The 21318-nt window shown below is 36.2% G+C and overlaps 1 protein-coding gene across 2 annotated transcripts in view; it reads right to left on the reverse strand.

The window, feature by feature from the left end:
• The window catches only part of FAM174A (family with sequence similarity 174 member A), a 55785-nt gene that overhangs the window by 29615 nt on the left and 4852 nt on the right, over positions 1-21318 (reverse strand). Inside the window, exon 2 of one of the 2 annotated variants that reach the window (XM_077139070.1) lies at positions 307-441. In XM_077139070.1, coding sequence (XP_076995185.1) covers positions 307-441 — 135 coding nt within the window. Of the gene's footprint in view, positions 1-302; positions 442-21318 lie in introns of those variants that run through there. The other variant, XM_077139071.1, reaches the window with a different exon arrangement.

A 21318-nucleotide genomic window follows, 5' to 3' on the forward strand; every position in this document is an offset into this window, starting at 1 on the left:
ATTTACACCTGGGTTCTAGAATCCATAGACAGTTGCTAGCTGTTACTAGTATTCACTGCTTAAAGAACAAAGCTCTGCAAGGAGACCTAAAATAAAGTTTTCTTTTTGGGGTGGTATTCTATTGTTTATGTATATTTAAGTAAAGTAGTGTGAACATGAGCGTTTGGCTGGGTAACAGAAAGAACTTCATTGAACAGAACTAAATATTAGAGTAAAATCTGTTAAATAAAATTTCATTTTATTTCTTCAATTTACTTGGTAAGGATGTGCATCCCAATTCATGGAATTAAACAGTTGAACACTTACCTTCGAGGATGATTGGCATCAAACAATGTGTTATCATCATCCTCATCATCTTGTTCTAAAGGTGTCAATTCCATGTTTTCTATGTTAGTGTCCAGAACTCCATATTTCCTTGTCTTTCGGTTTCTTCTTCTCATCCTATTAAACAGAACAATTTCATACATAAAAAATAATCTTACTAAGAGATTATTCCATATTTTTTGTGAATTAAAAATAAACTATTCAGTCTATTCTTATATCGTTGCTGACACAACAGCTACTCAATATCAGAACGGTTATATTTTAGGAATATAACCGATACAGCCTACGATTATAGGCAACAACAAACCTATTCCTACATGTTTTATGCCATCACTGTTTCTTCTGTCTGACACATGCTCTTCTCCCTCTGCCAACCTGAGGGTACTGACAGATAATATTTAAGTCTTAGTTTAGATACTACATCTTTACTAAACCTTCTATCCCATCCTTTTTTCCACCCCATCCATTCCTTCTCACTGTATGTAGAGTTAGGTAAGTCTCTGCCCCAAGAAGAAACTGTATGAATATACATACTCAAATTCTAGTCTGGTAGCTCAGAGCCCTGTTTACATATCAGGATCACCTGAGGGATTTTGAAAAGTCCCATGGCCAGGCCATATATCTGGATGTCAATTAACTTAGACTTTCTATGGAAAAGAACTAGGTACCAGCATTTTATTAAAGCTCTACAACTAATTTCAACATGCTGAAACCCAATATTCTCAATCAGAGGTTCTCAAAGTGTGGTTACCCAGATCAGCAGGATCAGCTACATTTAGTAAATTATCAAAAATACAAATCTCTTGGCTCCAATCCTGACCTCCTGAATAAGAAATTCTGAAGACAGGGCCCAGAAATCAGTGTTTTAACAAGCCCTCTTTGTGATTTTGATGCAAGCTTAAATTTGAGAACCACTACTATAGAGGAACGCAAAGTTTTTAAAGTGCTCAAAATTGCTTTCAGCATATGTGAAAGGGTATCAGGATTTAGAGCCCTACTATCTGTTTCTCCCTAATTTGATCTTTTCCTTCAAATTATTTGCCTCAACTTACATTTATATGTACTTATGTATATCCTTATTTGAGTATTAATCTGCTTGTCTCTCCCACTAAGTTATCTTTACATGTCTTGTTCACCACTGTATAATCACACGCTACTACTTAAGATTTTCATTATTTATTTGTTGAGGATCTGAATGATATTCCATTCTGGTGCAATGGTCCATAACTAAGACCCTGTAATCAATGCCTAAATCATCTACAATGCAACAGCTTCAACTCCAAACGTAAGCAAATGTGGTTCACACAAGTATCTGCTGGAGTTTAAACACAAGAGAAGGTATTTTAGTAAGTAATCAGAAATAAAATTCAGTTCACTTAAAGTCAGACTCACATAGTTTGATGGAATAAGTATAACAGGAAAAATTTAGATATGCATGCATACATACAAAAATATTTGTTACCACGTACCATGCATCCTGCTACCTGCACACACATACACACACACAAAATGTATCTCAGCTGAGACTCTTCTCCATTTCCAAGCTCTTCATTATACCTTGAATGAATTTTCAATCTTTCAATGAGTGGACAAACTAATTTGCCTTTCTGAGTATAACATAAGTCATGTGACTGTTTTGGCATGGGCAGTTTAAGATTTATTCTAGCTTACAGACTGTCTTTTAAATTTAATAATGTGTGTAAATACTATCTTTGAACATGAACCCAATGTCTTTATTTCATATGCCAAGACAACATACTGCTAGGCACCAAACAGGTTGGGGATATCATTCAATTAAAAAAATATCATTACAATAAAAGCTACTAATTCATAAAAGAATGAGTTAAATTTAACAACTGCATATTACTAAGGAGAACTTTAACTTGACATGCCACTTGTGCCAGTTTGAAGCTATTGTACAGAAAAGCCATGTTTTTTCAATATTGCTGGGTAGGAGTTTTCAGTATTGTTGGGTAGGAGCTTTTTGACTGTTTCCATGGAGATGTGGCTCACCAAACTGTGGGCGGTACCTTTTGATTAGGTGGTTTCCATGGAGCATGTCTCCAACTATTCAAGGTGAAGTTGCTTACTGGAGTCCTTTAAGAGGGAACCATTTTGGTAAAAGCTTCAGAACCAACAGAGCCCATACAGCCAGAAATCTTTGGAGATGAAGAAGCAAAACATCCCTGGAAGAACCTCATGAAACAAAAAGCCAGTAGAGAAAGCTAGCAGATGTTGCCATGTGCCTTCCCAGCTGACAGAGGAGTCCAGAAGCCAAAGACCTCAGCAGACACCAGCCATGTGCCTTCTTAGCTGATGGAGGTGTTCTAGATGGCATCAGCTTTTTTTGAGTAAAGGTAACCTCTTATGGCTGCCTTAATTTGGACATTTTCAAAGCCTTAGAACAGTAAACTTGCAAATTAATAAATTCCTTTTTAAAAAAGCCATTCTAATTCTGGTATATCACATTCCAGCAGCTTTAACAAACTAAAATATCACTTTTCCAAAAATATCTCTCAGTCCAAAGCTATAGGCACTGGTGGCTATAACTGTCATGACAGCTAAACAATAATATAAATATGAAATGCAATACAACACATATATTACTACATGCAGCGATTTTTCTCAGGGAAGGGAAAAACCATGCAAATCTTTAAAATTACTGTGCTGCTTTGATGAACGAGCCACTTAAGATACTAATAAATGTTAAGTAGAAAATACAATACAAATAAAAATATACTGAAATTTTAAGTAAAAAGGCTACTTTTTATTTTTAACATGCAGTGTAGATTATTTTTAAACTACTATCTTTAAGCAAAAAAGAGGCTTTAAAATCCATGCATTTTAACTACCATAGTAATTTTCTTATGAATGCTTACTTCTGTTGAGCTCTTGGAAACTCAAACTTGTCTATATATATTGATAATTATATGTATATAATTATATATATATACACACTTGTCTACTAGATACATATGTAGTAAATATATATTGCAATCTGATAAAAAACTTGAATTTGGCTCCCAATGAACATAAAAGTAGAGACTTTACCTACAAAAGTATAGAAGAGAAAGTGCAGGAACCTGAGAGGGCGAAGTTAAAAGCTACATGATTTATTATATTGACTTTAATTCATGCATCATAATACATGAACAGATAAAGGATTCTGATCAGATCCCTTTTGGATATTCAAGGTTTGATATTAATCAAACAGTTGGTTGCCTTAGTATAGATGAAGTTTCCTCAATGTTCCATTATACTCAGGTTGGTAGGAACTGTTTCTGTTTAGATAACATGTATTAGCTACAGCATAAAAATAAAACTAAACTACTAAAGTAAGCTTGACAAAATTTTATATAAAAATGTACAATGCCACATAAAATAAACACAACAGAAATAAAAGTCCATTTCATTTTATTACTCTATGAAAGGAAGAAAACCGTTCAATGTAACTTTCAGTACCCATCTGATTCATATCTCCTCTTCCTTTTGTTTTCTCTTAACTGAACTCCTACAGGGTGTATAGTAAGCATGGAATAATATAAGTAATATTATTCCTTAATTTCTTCTATTACATATTCAAAACTAGACTGAGGAGTATGTTATATACACACTCCCCTGTATGGCTGACAGTTAGGGTTTTTGAGAAGTGGTTTCCAATATCGGATTAGAGGTGTTAGAGATTTATGAAGGGGAAAGCCTGTGAAAGATAAGGGAGGGGGGGGGTGCGGGAAAAAGCAAGGGACTCCTTCAGGGAGTGATACAGGCCTAACACTGGTAAAAGACAGCAGAAAGGCGGCCATGGGTAGAAAGAGCAGCAATGCAACTCTGAAAAAGCCCTCACCCGGCCAGTGAGGCATCCACAAACAAGGACTGCCTGTGATGGGGTCCCATGCCAGTTAGGGATGACCCAGCCCTGCTGTGCTCAGTCATTAGCTGGGAATAGGCCTGGGAATGTACCCTCCCCACTCCCCTATAGCAGCCTGAGGCAGGAAAGCTGTGTTAGAGCCACAAGTGCAGCCAACTATTCTTCCCACAGCAGGCTCTCTTGGAGGGAGGTCTAAGCAGTGAACCTCCTCAGCTGCCACAATCACCAAGTCCTATTGATGGGTTTCCTAAGAATCACTGAAATTCACTTCTTTTGATCTAACCTAACACTGCATTAGCTCTTGCCTTGGCTATGAAAATAGCTTTGTAATTGTCTACCTCATTACTCTAGTCATCCACCATTCTATTTTCCACACCACTGCTAAAGAAAACAGTACTTTAATTACACATCAATGATCCCCTTCATCCATAACTAATTTCCCCTTCATCCTCTAATATTAATCACTTCCTACTGAATATAATATGGCCTACAATGATCGGCATGGTATGGTTCATACTTATCTCTCTAGATTCAACTTGCTCCTTATGCTACATTCCACTTCCCTTTCTCCCCTCTAGCTACACAGCCTTCTCTCAGTCCCTTCTAGCAGCTAGGCTCTCTTTACCACTGGCTTCATAACCTTTCCCCCCACCTCCACAATATGCTGTGTTAATGTCCATTTATCTTTCAGCTTTTGGCTCAAGATTCACTTTCTTCACCAGATAAGCTTTCCTTGAACTAATTAGCTAGGCCACAAATCCCTATTATTTGCTCCCATTACACCATATGCAACTTAACAATACTTAGCAAATGTGTACTTTTATATAATTTATGTAACTATTTGTCTTCCATGCTAGGTTGTGAGCTCCATGGGAGCAGGAGCTATAACTGTACCTACTCCCAACTATACCTGGTGTTCACAGGGACTGGCACAAAGCAAGAGCCTAATAAATACCTGTTGAATAAGTCCAATTAAATTCAATATATGGTTTCACAATGTATCTTGCATTTTCTTTGTATAACAAAGATATCTACAATTTTATATGTGAGTCATACCTCTGGGATAAAGGAAAGTGGAAAGAATTTCATCTCCAGAAATATACCAGGGCAAAACTCAGGAAGCTAACTAATTTTTAAATTACAATATGAGTCTTCCAGCTCAAGACAAAAACAAACAAACCCAAAAAACAAGAACTAGAATATGTTTAAACATTCACTTTAGAACCTTAAGATTCTAATTTATGTTGTTTCAAATTGAGACGAGGTGATCCTCAGGCACTAGCCAATGGAGAAACACTAATATTCAGCCTGTATCATACAATATGCTGAGTTGTTTCATTTTATCTTTTGCATGTATAAATTTATCATATTATAAAACATAGTAATCCTTCGTTCATAGTCTCTAAATTATTCAAGATTATCCTTTCAAAAGCCAACCGTTTTCTGTTTTTCTCATTTCAAACTGTCGGCACTCTAGCTGGAATCATATACAATGCTACAGATATCCTTGCCTTAATATACAAGGTAAAATTTGAATTCTACTTCTCTTTTCTATCTCAGAATCATTACACCTACTCCACTTTGATGTAAAACAATGGTGCTCTCAGGAGCTACAGAGATATTTATGATCCTATACTGAAGTTCTCAGACTATTACCGTGCTCTGGAAATTTCTGGCTCCTTTTCATAAATTTTCCTGGGTTCTCACCATTGGCCTGTAGTTACCAAGTTCTGTCAAAATCACAATGTTGACCAAGTGTAGCACAAAACAGAAGATTCCCTCAATGAAATAACCTGCCACCATTCACCATCAGTAAAATATTCACCACTAATAGCCAAAAGTTAAAAAAGATCAAAAGCATGTTTATCTGGACGGGTTTATGGGAAGATGGCATAGTAGGGAGATCCAGGACTCAGTCCCTCTAAATGAACAACTATTAAACAGGAAGGAACTGTCTGAAACAACTATTTTGAAACTTGAGAGGCCACAAGTACAGCATCCAGAAGGGGAGGAAAAGGCTGATCAATTACAGTAAAGAACAGCAAATAGCTCTCATGGCCGATCTCTGGGGAATCCAGTCCCTGGCTGTTTCACTGCTTGACAGAAAGGGACTAAAAAAATCCTCTTCCCCAGGACCAGGGGTAGGCAGAGCCGATCACTGATCATGGTTTTTGACTAGCAACTCTGATCACTGAGGGTCCAGCTCTGAAAGTGGCTTTTGTTTCAATGTGCCCTGGACAAAGGCAGTGGTGGCAATTGTGTCAACCCTCCCCAGAAAAAGGTCCTAGTGGATCTTAAAGACAGTATGAATCCTCTAGGCTGTGGGGGATAGTTAGGTGAAAAGCTGCATTTCTGGGGCAGGCCAAGAAAGCTTAACTTCGCAGAGCCATGGAAGAAGCTCTTGGAGCCCCTCCTAACCCTCTCCCCAGGGCACTCTGAAGCCAGTCTACGACTCCTCCGTGTCCTGATTTGGCTGGAAAAGACTGACATAAGAAACCCTCCTCCTAGAACTTGCCATGTAGGCAAAGAGCTTGACACAAGCAAAGGAGTGTTACAAAACTGTACTGTAGAGGCAGATAATCTGAGGCACAGTCTTACCTGCTTCAAAAGTCCAGGAGAGGGATATCTATCTCCTGGGAAACAGAGGACAAAACCAGATTTCTCTGAGCACAAGAACTCCAAAACAATTAAGAAGCAAAAGCTGAGGACAAAAAGGCCCAGGCAAACAGGGAAAAACCTGCACATTACCTTCACTGTGAGCAAACCTCCTTGAAAGGAGGGCTCAAGAAAATCTCTGTCTTATCAACAGCTGGTTTCAAAATGAAGAAAAAGACATCTCAAGGAATAAATCCAGAGTTGGATGCACCCAGGGGGGGTGCATGCTCTGGGAATCGAACCTGGGTCTCCCACATGAAAGGCAAGCATTCTACCACTGAACCACCCATGCACCATCCCCCCCAGAATTTACCTTTTTTTGCTGTATGGCAGGGGTCACATTTCATTTCTTTTCCTTGTGAGTATCCCCTTATTGCAGCATTACTTGTTGAATTTTTATTTGTTTGATTTTTTATTTGCTTGTTTCTTTGTTTGTTTGGGAAGTGCATGGGCCAGGATTTAAACCCGGGTCTCCCACATGGCAGACAAGAATTCTATCACTGAACTGTCCTTGCAACCCTGACATTTTAGAACATTAAAATATTAAGTGTGAAACAAGAGTAAATGACAAACAAAGATAAAGGAAATCATGGTCCACTGAAAGGACAAGGATAAAAATCCAGAAAACACCAAAGAAGAAGAGAATGTGGACATACCGAGCAAAGCCTTAAAAAACGGTTTAAAAAATGCTCAAAGAAGATGAAAGAAAATACAGAAAAAGAACTAAAGCAATCAGGAAAACAATGAGAAATATGTGTACACTAGTAAGAAAAATTTTAAAGAGAACACCTATAGCTGAATACCACAATAAATAAAATTTTAAAATGTCCAAGAAATTTTCAAGAGCTAAAGAAGCAAGAATGAGTAAACTCAAAGACAAGACACTTCAAATGAGTTAGGCTGAGGAGCAGAAAAGAAAGATAATTATAAAAAGCAAATAGCCCAAGACACCTATAGGACACCCATATACACAGGAGAGTACCAAAGGAAGAAAGAGAGAAATGTACAGAAGAATAGTTAATGAAAGAAAGAGAACTGCTCAAATTTAGTAAAAGACATAAATATGCACACGCAAGAAGCCCAGAGAACAATAAACATGAAGAAAAATATACCTTATCATATACTGATCATACAATTAAATGCAAAGGATAAAGAGAAAGTTCTGAGAGTGTCAAGAGAAAAGCAATGTATTATGTACAAGTAAGCCCCGATTAGATTGGTTGCCAATTTCTCATCAGAAACCATGGAAGCAAGAAGGCAGTGGGTGGAAATACTTAAAGTTCTCAAAGAAAATAATGTCAACCATTATATTCAGTGAGACTTTCTTTCAAAAGCGACAGAGAAATTAAGATATTCCCAGATAAGCAAAAAAGCTGAGGGAATTCAACCACTAGACCTGCCCTACAAGAAAAACAAAACAGAGCTCTTCAGCCTAAAAGGAAAGGACACTAGACAATGGTTCATAGCCAAATAAAGAAATAAGGTAACTATTTAGGCTAATTATAGATGCTGATATTAAGGTAGTGCATTATTTGATATGGAACGCCACTTCGTAATTCCTAAAAGTATAAAAATGTAAATATATAAAAAAGCAATGATAAATCCATGGTTTTGGACATACAAAGAACAGAGCCATAAATGGTAACAAATACAAAAAAAGAGGTGGGGGTCAGAAAGGTATAGGAAAAGTATACATGTATGCTACTGAAATTAATTTGGTATCAGACCAAACATTACATATTTAGGGTATTAAATTGTAATCCTATGGTAACCACAAGGAATAGAAATGAAAAATATATCCAGATAGAGAAGAGAAGGCATTCAATATGCTAGAACACAAAAAAGCAAATAATTATAAAAGTAGGCATTAACAGAAGAACTGGTCAAAAAAGGTGTAAGACATATAAAGATTCAATAGCAAAATGGCAGAAGAAACTCCTGCATTTTCAGAAGTGACTTTAAATGTGAATGGATTAAATTACATTCAAAAGGCAGAAATTGACAGAATGGACAAAAAAGCATGATATAACTATATGCTCTCTAGAAGAGCATAAATCCAAAGATACAAGGAGGTTGAAAGTGAAAGGATAGAAAAATATATACCAGGGAAGTAGTAAACAAAAGAGAGCTGACATAGCTATACAAATATCAGATATAACAGACTTTAAAATGAGAACACTTACGAGAGATGTCATTATATACAGATCAAGGGGACAATTTCACAGAAAGATGTAGCAACTATAAATACCTAAGCACCTAAGAGCAGAAACCCAAATATATGAAGCAAATATCAACAAATTTTAGGGGAGAATTTGGCAGGTCTACATTAATAATAGCAGATTTTAATACACCATTTTCAATAATGGATAGAATATTATTAGCCAGAAAATCAATAAGAAAATATAATAAGAATTGAATAATATTCTAACATATCAACCAAACAAATACATATAAAACACTTCACCCAACAAAAACAGAATACACATTCTTCTCAAGTGCACACAGACCATTCCCCAGGATAGATCACATGAGGCCACAAAAGCAACCTCAATACATTTAAAAACACTGAAATCATACAGTGTAATAATCCAACCACAACAGAATGAAGCCAAAAATCAGTATAATAGGGAGAAATGTAGAATTCATAAAAATGTGGAAATTCAACAACACACTTTTAATCAACCAATGGGTTAAAGAGAAAAAAAAAAACAAGCAAAATTATAGGAAGTATCTTGAGGCGAATGAAAATAAAACACAACATTCCAAAACTCATGGTACATAACAAAGGCAGTGATAAGAGGGAAATTTATAGCTCTGAAAGCCTATATTAAAAAAGACTTCAAACCACACATTTAACTTTGAAAACAGAAGAATGAGAAAAAGAAGCGCAATCTGAACATAAAGTGAGCAGAAGAAGGAAAAAAAGATTAGAGCAAACATAAATGAAAAAGAGGAAAAAAAAACACAGTAGAAAATCAACAAAACCAAGAGTCGGGTCTTTGAGAAGATCAACAAGATTAACATTTAACTAGAATGACAAAGAAAAAAGAAAGGGCAAAAATAACAAATATCAAATTAAAACAGGGACATTACTACCAACCATGCTGAAATAGAAAGGACTACAAGGGGATTCTATGAACACTATAAACCCATACATTAGATAATATAGATGAAATGGACACATTCTTAGAATCACACAAAATACCTAACTTGACTCAAGAAAGAAGAAATAGAAGATCTCAACAAACCAGTCATTAGCAAGGACATCGAATCAATCATCAAACATTTCCCAACAAAGAAAATCCCAGATCCAGATGCCTTCACAGGGATTTCTACCAAACACTCTCAGACTTAATTCCAATTCTGACCAAATTCTTCTGAAAAAAAAAAAAAAAAAAAAAAGAGCAGAAGGAAACACTCCCTAATTCATTCTCTGAAGCCAACATCACCCTCATACCAAACCCAGACAAATATACCACAACAAATGAAAACTGCAGAGCAATATCTCTTATGGATACAGATGCAAAAATTCTCAAAATATAAAATACTAGCAAAATGAATTCAATGCCATATTAAGAAATATAAAGCCATGAACAAAAGGGATTTATCACTAGTATGCAAGCTTGGTTCAACACAAGAAAGTCAATTAATGTAATACACATTAGCAGAATGAAGGAAAGAAAAACACATGGTCATCTCAACTAATGCAGAAAAAGGATTTAACAAAAATCAGCACCTTTTCTTTATAAAAAAACACTTAGAACAGTACAAATAGAAGGAAACACCCTCGACATGTAAAAGGCATATATGTAAAGCCTACAGTTAATATCCTCCTTAATGATGAAAGACTAAGAAATCAGTCTTTTCCACTAAGATCAGTAACAATGTAAGGATGCCCACTGTCACCACTGTTATTCCACACTGTACCGGAAGCTCATGCCAGAGCAATAAGGCAAGAAAAAGAAATAAAAGCCATCCAAATTAGAAAGGCAGAGTAAAACTTTCCCTATTTGCAGATGACACGGTCCTATATACAGAAAATCATGAAAATTCACATCTAAGCTCCTAGAGTTAATAGATGAATTTAGCAAAGTGATGGGGTAAAAGACGAACACCCAAAGATCAGTAGTGCTACTATACACAAGCAATGAACAATCTGAAGAAGAAATCAAGAAAAAAAATCCACTTACAATAGCAACTAAAAGAAACAAAAATATAGAAATAAGTTAAAGCATGGATGTAAAGGACCTATAACACAGAAAACTACAAATCACTGCCAAACCAAATCAAAGAAAACCTAAATAAATGGAAGGACATTTGGTGTTCATAGATTAGAAGACTAAATATCATTAAGATTTTAATTCTACCTAAATTGATTTACAAATTTAATATGATTTCAATTAAAATTCCAACAGCCTACTTTGAAGAAATGCAAATGCCAAATATTGGAAGATGGCAGAATAGAACAGGCAGAATAACTCCTCCACTGTGGAGTTACTAGAGAAAAGGAAGAAAATAACTGGGATAGCAGTTCTGGGGCATAAGCAGTCAGAGAAGGACACCTACATTAAATAGGGAGTTCTTGGGTGAAAATACCACAGGGAAGGATACCTACATTAAATAGGGAGTTCTTGGGTGAAAATACCACAACTTATTCAACTGTGACTGTACCTAGAGCTGTTTGCTATGCATGAGCCAGAGAGGTGCTGAAGGAATGGTACACTCACACTTCCAACTCCACAGCCAGCTGGGGAGTCATCTCTCAGTCCTGCAGCCAGTTCATGTGTGGGAATCCAGGAACGAGCAGAATTATTTTATTCACACACAAAGACCTTGCAGCAGCTTACCTACCAGGTAGGCAGCTGTGGGTGCTTGGTTTGGGGGAAGACTGAGGGGCCCACCCCTCAGAAGGAGAGGGAACAAAGAGCAGAACCAAACTGGCAACTGGCTGCAAATGGGAGTCTCTGGGTCCTACTGCCTGTATCCTTTCTCCATGGAGGCCTGGGGTGCTCATGATATGCATGGGTGGAGATGTGAGGACAAGGAAGAGAGCCACACTGCAGCGTCAGGAGCTCAATACCCATCCCAGAAACCCATGGGTGCACAGCAGCCTGAATCTAGGGAGTTGACAAAAAGCAGGACACCCCTGGGCTAGCTTCAGGCTGGGGAAGATGAAAACTCTTAGACTCACAGCCGTAATGTCATTCTACTCAGGAGCCTAGGAATTACCAGATCCATCATGCCCACAAGTAGATTATCCACCATGGTGCACAGTGCTCACATACATCCCTGGGGTTGGCAGCTTTCAGCACACATGGAGAACTGCTGCATTGACTGGACTCTTCACCTGGTCTAGGCTCTGTCCAATAGGCTGCAGGCTAGAAGAGGTAATTTTTTTGAAAGAACATGCATTGTTCACTCAATAAATATCTGAGTATCTATTCTAAGCCAGGCACCATTATAGGTACAGGGGATTCAGCATGAACAATACTTATAATCAGAAATAAATATAAACGCTGAGAAAAGAAAACAGATGACTACGCTTTCAAACAGGTCATCATTTATACTTTTTTTTCCCTTCAAATTGCTTAAAATCTGTTTTGAAAAACAAAAGCAAAAGCATGATAAGAAATTCTAGGATGGGGGATCAGGAGGGATTTCTATATTATCTGTATTTTTTGAATCCTTTATAAAAAGAGTATCTTAATGTATTACCACTGGAGGAAAATAAAAATCTAGGAAAAATGCATTTGTAAGTGAAGAGTTTAGGAGCGCTGATCCATGCTGCAGTGCCTTTTTTTATTGGGAAATAAATCAGATATGCCAAAGAAATATATAATAAAGAGAAGAAGAATACTGTGAAACCCACCACCCAGTTAAAAATAGAACAGTAATATCCTTGAAGCCTCCTGTGTGACCCTCTTGCTTACATCTCTCTCCCCCAAGAGGTAACCACTATTCTGACTTCTCTAGTAATAATTCTATAGATTTTTGAAACTGTTTTACCACCTCAGTATGCATCTCTAAATAACATATTTTTTTGTTTTTTAGTTTTGACTTTTTGAACTATATACTGGAATCATTCAGAATTTATTATTCTGTGACTTGCTTTTTTCTCTCCCATTTTTTTTTTATATTCACCCATGTGGATTTATGCATTTAGAACTCATTTTTTAAATTAACTTACTTTTTAAAAAACTGACCTACATAGAGTAAACTGTTAAGGACATATCTAACAGTTTTCCAATTTGCTTTGTCTTCCAATTGATATCTTCCAGAAGTAAACTCTACTCATATTCCAAGTAACACAGATTAGAGATCATTCATTTTTCATTGCTACGTAGTATTTCAGTGTATGCAAATTTTGTGATTTGAGCATAAAGTGATTGATGACCAGCTCTAGGATCCCAGAATCAAGTGAGATTAGCAAGCTTGCCTTATCATTAACTCAAAACGATATGATCTCAGAGTTTACAGATAGTAGTATTTTGAAAGCCACATTAAGATTAACAACAGGACAATTACAGCAACTTATCCTTCTACTCTAGATGAACTTTCGGGATATTTTGTTTTGCTTTGCAATTACATAAGCAATGCTTCTAAGAACATTCTTGTACTTGACTTTTGTTAACCAGGTATAAGTTTTTCTCTAGAATCTAGACCTTAGGAACGGAATGGCTATATTTTAGGGTATGTGGATGTTCTACTGCACCAGATAATGCTAAGGTGTTTTTCAAGGTACACGTATCAATTGACATTCCCACCAGCAGTATATATGAAGGCCCTCTGCTCCTCATTCTTGCAACACTTTCATTTTAGCCATTCTGGTGGTTTCTCATTTTGGTTTTAATTTGCATTTTCCTGATGAAATATAAGTGTTCATATGTATAAGGGCCGTTCCTTTATTCTCTTCTGTGAAATACACTATATCTTTAACTGCATTCCTCGTTCGCATCTGAAATAATTTCTAGCCATTCAATTTGGGGTCAGAAAAGATTATGCTAAGTAGCTCTTAAACTAAATTTCAAAACTGTAAACTCTATTCAGAGTTTAAAATCAGTGAAGCCTGGAGGCACTGGAGGGAGGTGGCCAAAGGATTTAGATCCAGTGGTGGGTTCCCAAGTAACTGAAGGACTAGAATTATTAGTCAGGAAAGGGGCTAAATATAGTGGGCAGAATTCTACCATGATGCTCTAGATTCATGGCCCCTGGTATACACACAATTTTTCTAAACTAAGCATTTAAATACTAATCTAGGTATTCAGCAAAGGGATTACAAAGATGTAAGAATCTAATCGACTTTAACAGACGGACATTATCTAGGTAGGTGTACCTTAATCACATGAGCTCTTTAACAGCAGAGTTTTCTATGGCTGTTTTCAAAAATTAGACTTCAGACAACTGTGTTTTGTCTGGCCTGCAAGAAAGTGAACACCCATGATGTGAGCTCTCTAGGGACATGCCAAGGAACTGTGAGCCTTCTCTAGGAGCTGACAGTGGTCCTGCTGACTAGAAGGAAAACAGGGACTCAATCCTACAAGGGGAAGAAGCTGAATTCTGCTGACAACCAGCAAAGAGAAAGAGGAACCTGAGCCCAGATAAGAACTGCAGACACGGCCAACCTCTTGGTGAAACCTCAAGCAGAGAATCCAGTTATACTGTACAAGGGAATCTGACTTAAAGAAGCTGTGAGATAATTATGTGTTGATTTCTGCCATTGAAAAAACAAAACAAAACAAAAAACCGAAACAACCAATAATAATGAAAATGACGTTACAGAATATAATGGGGGGGGTATTAGAAAATGTGTTATGGTGAAATCCCCCCAAATATAATTTAAATTCAATTCTAGATACAAAACAGACAAAACTAAGTAATATTTGAGCATGTACATATGACAGGCTGAGGTAAGCAACTTAAAGCATTACCTGATAAAATCCTCATAACAATCCTAGAATTAAGTACCCTCATTTTCTAATAGCAATGTAGGGCCTGGAGAAATTAAAATTGGGAAAGGTTAGACAGTATATGGTAGAGCCAGGATTCAAACACAGGTAGTCTAACTCCACAGATTAAGTTCTTAAATATTAAACTACATTGTTTTTCTAATACATCAAAATAATTGTACCTGAGGCCACAAAATGAAGTTACCAAAGCAGTCTCTTGGCTTCCAGTGCAACGTTCCCTCATTAAACCAGATGGAACTGTATTTTCTGCTTGCATTAACAACATGCAGCTGCTTGAATTAACAAGTACATTTATGTTCTCATTAGACCATCTTTTAGTTTTGATCACTGTAACAGAATCTGTTTTTTGTCTACTCAAAAGATCATTCCCTTTTCATGGCTTAACAGAACCATGATTTTGTTTAAACCAATAAAGCCCAGCCCTAAGTGATACATAATGATCACAATAATCGGTATAAACCAATCACGAAAATATAATTCTCCTTTTGCCAGTCATTATCTAAAGATGAACAGATGAAGCAGTTCAGACAAATGAGATAAAAGGGAAGGGCTCTGGTGGTAGGGTTTCAGAGAAAGATTTTCTCCTGGTAAAAAAGAGAGAACACAGAAGAAGGCCTCTTTTCATGCCTCCTTCCCTCCTTCCTGTTTGAGATACTATTGTGTGAGAAGATAATATTTACAACGGAAGTAGCCATCACATAGAGAGACAACAAATGTCTATTTCTTTCTAACTTCCTTCTTTTCAAAGCTTTCAACAAAATATTATTAGCAATCCTTCTAACTCTGCATGAATTCATCTAATGTTTTCTTAGCAGTTTGCAATCTAAAATCACAAAAAGCCCATTCATTTTAAACAGCTTTATTCCACCTTTGTGTTTTCAGCTAAGTTCAAGGGTCCCATCTCCACTTAGGTCATCATACCTTTTTCATCATATTATCTCCTCAGAGATTTAGCAGCCAAAGTTCAGGAGCACAATTATTTTCAAACTGGGCTCCCCAGAATTCATGGAGGTGTATTCTGTCAGTGATGTGTTGTTTCCACCTAGTTTAAATATTGGAATCCTGTCATTTAAATGGTGGAAATCTTTAACAGTAGAACAATGCACAAGATATGCTATTCATGAAAATTATCATGTCTATTACCCCTAGTCTTCCCCTAAGAAAAACTGTTCCACCTTTAAGTTCTTCTGAATGGGCAGCAATGGTAAACCATGTTTTCTACAATGCAAAGTTTACTTCTCTCAGCCATGACTGTTAAGATCTGGGGATGGGTACATTTTCTAAGGGTTGCCAATCATTAGGCTGGACTGTGACCTATGATGTGGCCTAGCCTACAGAGATTTGACAAATTCATCAGATTATCTGCCTTAGAAAGTGGAAATAGGAGAAAACACACACAAACATACATACACACATAAAAAACATGAAGGTTTCAAGGGTAATGAAAATATGCGAATTTATGGAGATACCAAAAGGTATACAGTATGGGGAATAATGGGTCCTGGTAGACCTAAATTACAGGAAAGCAGAAACAGAAAAACCAGAACTTATGAAGTAGAAAAAGCTTTACATAGTAGTGAGTAAGGCAGTCAAAAGAAGGAAAAAGAGCAGGCAACTAAAGAGCAGATAAATTCTGTTAATAAGCAATAGAAAAGGGGTTGTTTAAAGTCATGTATCTCACTAAATTTATATTACTAATATAAATAAGTTTTTGCATGAACTACTTCAAAGGTTAAAAAAAAAAAAAAAAAGCAGCAGCAGCAATAGAGTATAGAGCTCCAGAGACCTCCTAAAGTTTCTACAGTTCCCTAACATTATAAATGGCCTCTGAGGTCTCACCTACTCCTACAATTTCTGCACTTTCAGAAGCTTTGTTGCTCAGTTGGCCTGGGGCCTGATGTCCATGCAACCTTAAAATAAAGCACCCTTCCTGCCCCTACACCACCTGTGAAATGATAAGAATCTCTTTTCCTTGGCCCAAATAAAACAAATGCTAAATAAGCTACATTTTGCTCCTAGGAGTCTCTCCTTTTAAACAACTTGCAAAGCTATACTCCATACTTGATTTTTACATTACTTAACATCTGTATGGAAGTATCACTTTTTTGGGAGTTGGGACAGTTTCATAGTTGGTTTCATTGTATATTCATGAAAATGTTTATAATTTATTAGAAAGCATGGAGAAATAGTGCAAATCAAGTAATTTAAAACATTTTTAAATTGCTCATTATTTCCAGTCTCAATAAGAATTTGTTTTACTATTCTATAAGATGCAAATTCATCCCCCCAAAACAATAACATTATAATATATAAGGAAAGCCAAAAAGTAGAATTCAAACTCTGGGTTCTGCAGAAGTTGCACATTTTCCAGCTATATGACTTTTGATGTAACGCTTCATATGGTATACATCACTAGTGCTCATTAAATCTGGACCCCTCCCCTCCCTTCCTTGCCCTAGTCCCTCACCTACCCACCCCCACCACCACTCCCCAAACACCAACACTTTCCAGCCCTCATGCACTTAGGCTCATGACTAGTTTTGGTCAATAAAACATGAATGGTAGTGACATGTCATTTCTAGACTGAGGTTATCAAAAGCCCCTGTTCATTCTCCTATTTCTCTCTCTCTCTCACCAAGCTCTAACAACTATGAGAACTTATGTTAAATGTTAAAATGGCAAAACCATAAGATTAAAGCAGGTTAAATCACTGAGTCCATATGGAGGACAACTGTCTGAGAGAATAGTCCAGGCCTGCAGCTGAATTTTTATAAAGGGGAAATAGACTTTGGTTGTGTCCTCTAGGGATTCAGAAAGACTCACCAAGCCTCTCTTATCAGTCCCCCATATGTAAAATCACATAAAATCACCCCAGAGGTGAGGATAACAGTTTATCACAGAACTTTACAAAAGCTCTATATAGATTTCAAAGTGTTTCTAATATGCCTAATGAAAGAAAAGAAATGGTCCTTTAAACAGGAATTATAAGTACCTAGGCTATAATTATTCAAACTATAACATGCTATTAATACGAATTAGTGTTCATTAATAAAAAAAAGTTAAAACTAAAACTATCATCTTAATTGGGAGAATGGAATAGGAAATAACACATACATATACACAAGTGTGCAAACTAGTACAGAAAGGTGGAGCTCATTTTACCTTTTGATTCTTTTATTTAGCACGTTATTAGAATGACTGGTGAATAAATAAAATTACCACATAAACTAAAGTCAAATGAAAGTGAATTTTAACACTTTTACTTAAGAAAAACACAACACAGTTTGGCAACATAGAAAGAATAACACTATATGCCAACAAAAACCTCAAAAGAACATTCAATATCTTCATGTATGCCAAGAACTGTCAAGTGTATATCTGTTTCTTGCCCTTGGATAAATGAATAATAAAGAAAATAGCAATAAAACTCTCTAAAAAAGAAATAAGGAAAACCTAAATAATTTATTAAGCAAATAATTTTAATTATTATAAGATTCCAATTTATTGCTGAATAAGTAATTTTAGAAATACAGATTTGACAGTTTCTTCACCAAAAATAAAGGCAAATGTAATAATATAGCAGAACAATTCTAAAATGGGCATTGGAGATGACAAAAGAACGCAGTTACTTTGAAGACTAGAAGCAGAAACCAAGATACAGTTAGCTGTTCAACAATTGTAAGGCATAAAAATCAACTAATCCAAACGGATACTAGTTGTAACAACTGGTCTGGGTATACTGGTAGAATCTACTGGTACATACAATCCCAACACTGGTACTTAGATTTCATGATTCACATTTTTCACTGTTTTCACAATACTTTATCATAACCAACCAGAAGTCTCTCAACCCAGTTCACCCTTTTTATCCCAAACGCAATCTCTATCAAGTATAGAAGAATGTATATCCAGGTTGCATTCTATTACAATTTATCCTGAAGAATGCAATTATCTTAGATATATACTAATAACGAATTTGCATATTGTTTGGGTAAATATATGAAATGATGAATTTTAAATAACCCAAATGCCTTTTATGCATAGCCACAAATCATGATCTCCACAGCACCTTCAGTATGGAAAAAATTTTATATGAGTTAATTATTATTGAGTGATGATAACACCTCTCTCTCAAAGCTACCTTATATTTCTGATCTTCATTTCTATGTTTTGCTTTTGTATTTAAACATGTTCTTCCTTATTTTCTCCTATTATTTATTTTGGAAGCATTTAAGAATATATACATGTTTCCAAACATGGCGTAAGTAGCAAACAGTAAGAAGACATACAAGGAACCAACTATTACAGTTCACTGGGAACTATGCCATAATACAGGTATTCACAAGGTGGTCTGGAATGACAGAGGTTTTCCAAATTAGTTGATGTTTCATGTTCACCTTGAAAGACAACTAATAATTAAAAGAAGAAAAGCATGCTTGCAATTCCTTTGATTGAAAAAGGTACTTTCTTAAGAATACAGCACATGTGAGGTTGGAGATTAAGGTAAATGCTGGGAAAAAAAGCAAGAAACATAGAAGAGATCTGACTGAGGAGGACTTTAAAGGCTAAGCTAAAGAGTACGAACATTATCCCATGCCTGTAGTAATGAATTTGGCTTTGCCCTAAGACAAGATTTGGCCTTTACTCCCAGCTTTTGAGAGGTATCTTTTGGGTTGTTACACCCAACAGGTGTCTGCTTGGGACCTTGGATTACATTGGCTAGTCTAACAATATGATTTTAGGGCAGGCACTGGCCACACCAGAAAGATCAGAAACGGGACTTATGATCACATAGTATCAGTCAACCTGGAGACTAAAATCAACAATGAAAGCAATCAATCAGTCAATTATGCCTCCATAGTGGAGTCCCAATTAAAACTCTGGACACTGAGCCTTGGGCAAGTTACCTTGGCTGGCAGTACTCTCTGTATGGACTCACACATTAATGCCAAGAAAATAAAGTGACCTGCCTCAATGGGAAGAGGACAAAACAGTGAAATAAGAACTAATATAATTTTCCTTAAATATCAGAAGGAAGCCTGAAAGGAAGAGTATATGGGGGGAGGGGCTGATGGAGGTCATTTTTCTGATGAAAAACCTAAAATAACTAATTTTCTATATGAAATGTATTTTTTTAGACAAATCAAACCTACTTCACCCATCTGCTCATTTATTTCAAGTCTTGGTGCAGGCACTGTACTCCATCATGGATTAAAAAAATAAGTAAAATAATCTCTGAACTAAAGTTTCTGAGTTTTTCTGAGTCTTCTCCAGGCGGTTCCCTTCATAAGGAGCCCTGACACATTTATCTGCCATACCACATATACATTATTCCCCTAACACGCTGGCACTTGACCATATAGCCAACTTAACACTTCATAATACTTGAAGTTCATGAGTAAACATTTGTGGAAGCTAAGTTTTATCTCCACAAAGCTATAAATCGCTTGAGCACTGGTACTGTTAAATACATTTCCAAGCTTCTAGGTCTCTCTCTTAACATAAAGCATACAATATACAGTAGCTGGCAAAATAAACTATGGCAATCCAGGACCATTTACACTTGCTAGTGAAACTCTATTTTCCAAGAATATATAAACTGGAATTGAAGCTCCACAAAGGTATGGACTTTTTCCAATCCTGTATATTGTTAATCCTTACTATAGAGTCTAATACTCACACACAGTAAGTGCATGATACTATTTGCTGAACAAATGCAGTGAATAAATAAATAAATGGTTAAACAGTAAAAGCATTACTTGTCTTTTGGCTAAACAGAGAGATTTCTATTGATGTCTTATAATTTTACAAGCACTGCTAAAACCATAAGTCTTCTGGGGAAAAAAAAAATGAGATTCTTATTAAGTAACCAGACGGGAGAGTGTTTCCAATTTCACATTCACAATTCATGAATAATTTGTTCTAAGAGTTAAAGTAGAATTATGTATGAACAGAAGTTGCTTTGAAATATCACCACTCCCTGACTATGCGTAGCATATCGATAAAATCTTTGGATCACAGAAGGGAAGCAGGGAGCTGAGAAGAGTTCTAAAATATTTCAGCATGGCTCAGAAGGGACAGTTGATAAATGCAAAGACTGACTAACTTTTTAATTTTAATTTTTTTTTTTGTACTAGTGAAGTTGTAAGCTTACAGATAAATCAGGTGTAAAATACAGAGTGACTCAATTTGCAAAATAGTGAAATTTGGGGGCTTTAATCTTCAACAAGAATTCTATGTTTTAAATAGAAAGGCACTGTGGACAATATCCATTTCAGTACTTTCCCATAAATAAATAAGCTAGCCATCTCTATGTGCAAAATCACTTCAAATCTATTACTCTAAGTAATCACAGGAGGCAGCATGGTGGTTAAGCATGCTGAGTCAGTTCAGATACAGCCAGGTCTGAATGCAGTTCTGCCAGGTGGAGCTGACAGTGGGACTCAGTTTCAATTTCTTCACTGATAAAATTATTTAATCTTGATCAGTCTCTTGTTCGTCATC

This window comes from Tamandua tetradactyla, chromosome 21 (genome assembly GCF_023851605.1).
Source record: "Tamandua tetradactyla isolate mTamTet1 chromosome 21, mTamTet1.pri, whole genome shotgun sequence".
Classification (NCBI taxonomy): Eukaryota; Metazoa; Chordata; class Mammalia; order Pilosa; family Myrmecophagidae; genus Tamandua; species Tamandua tetradactyla.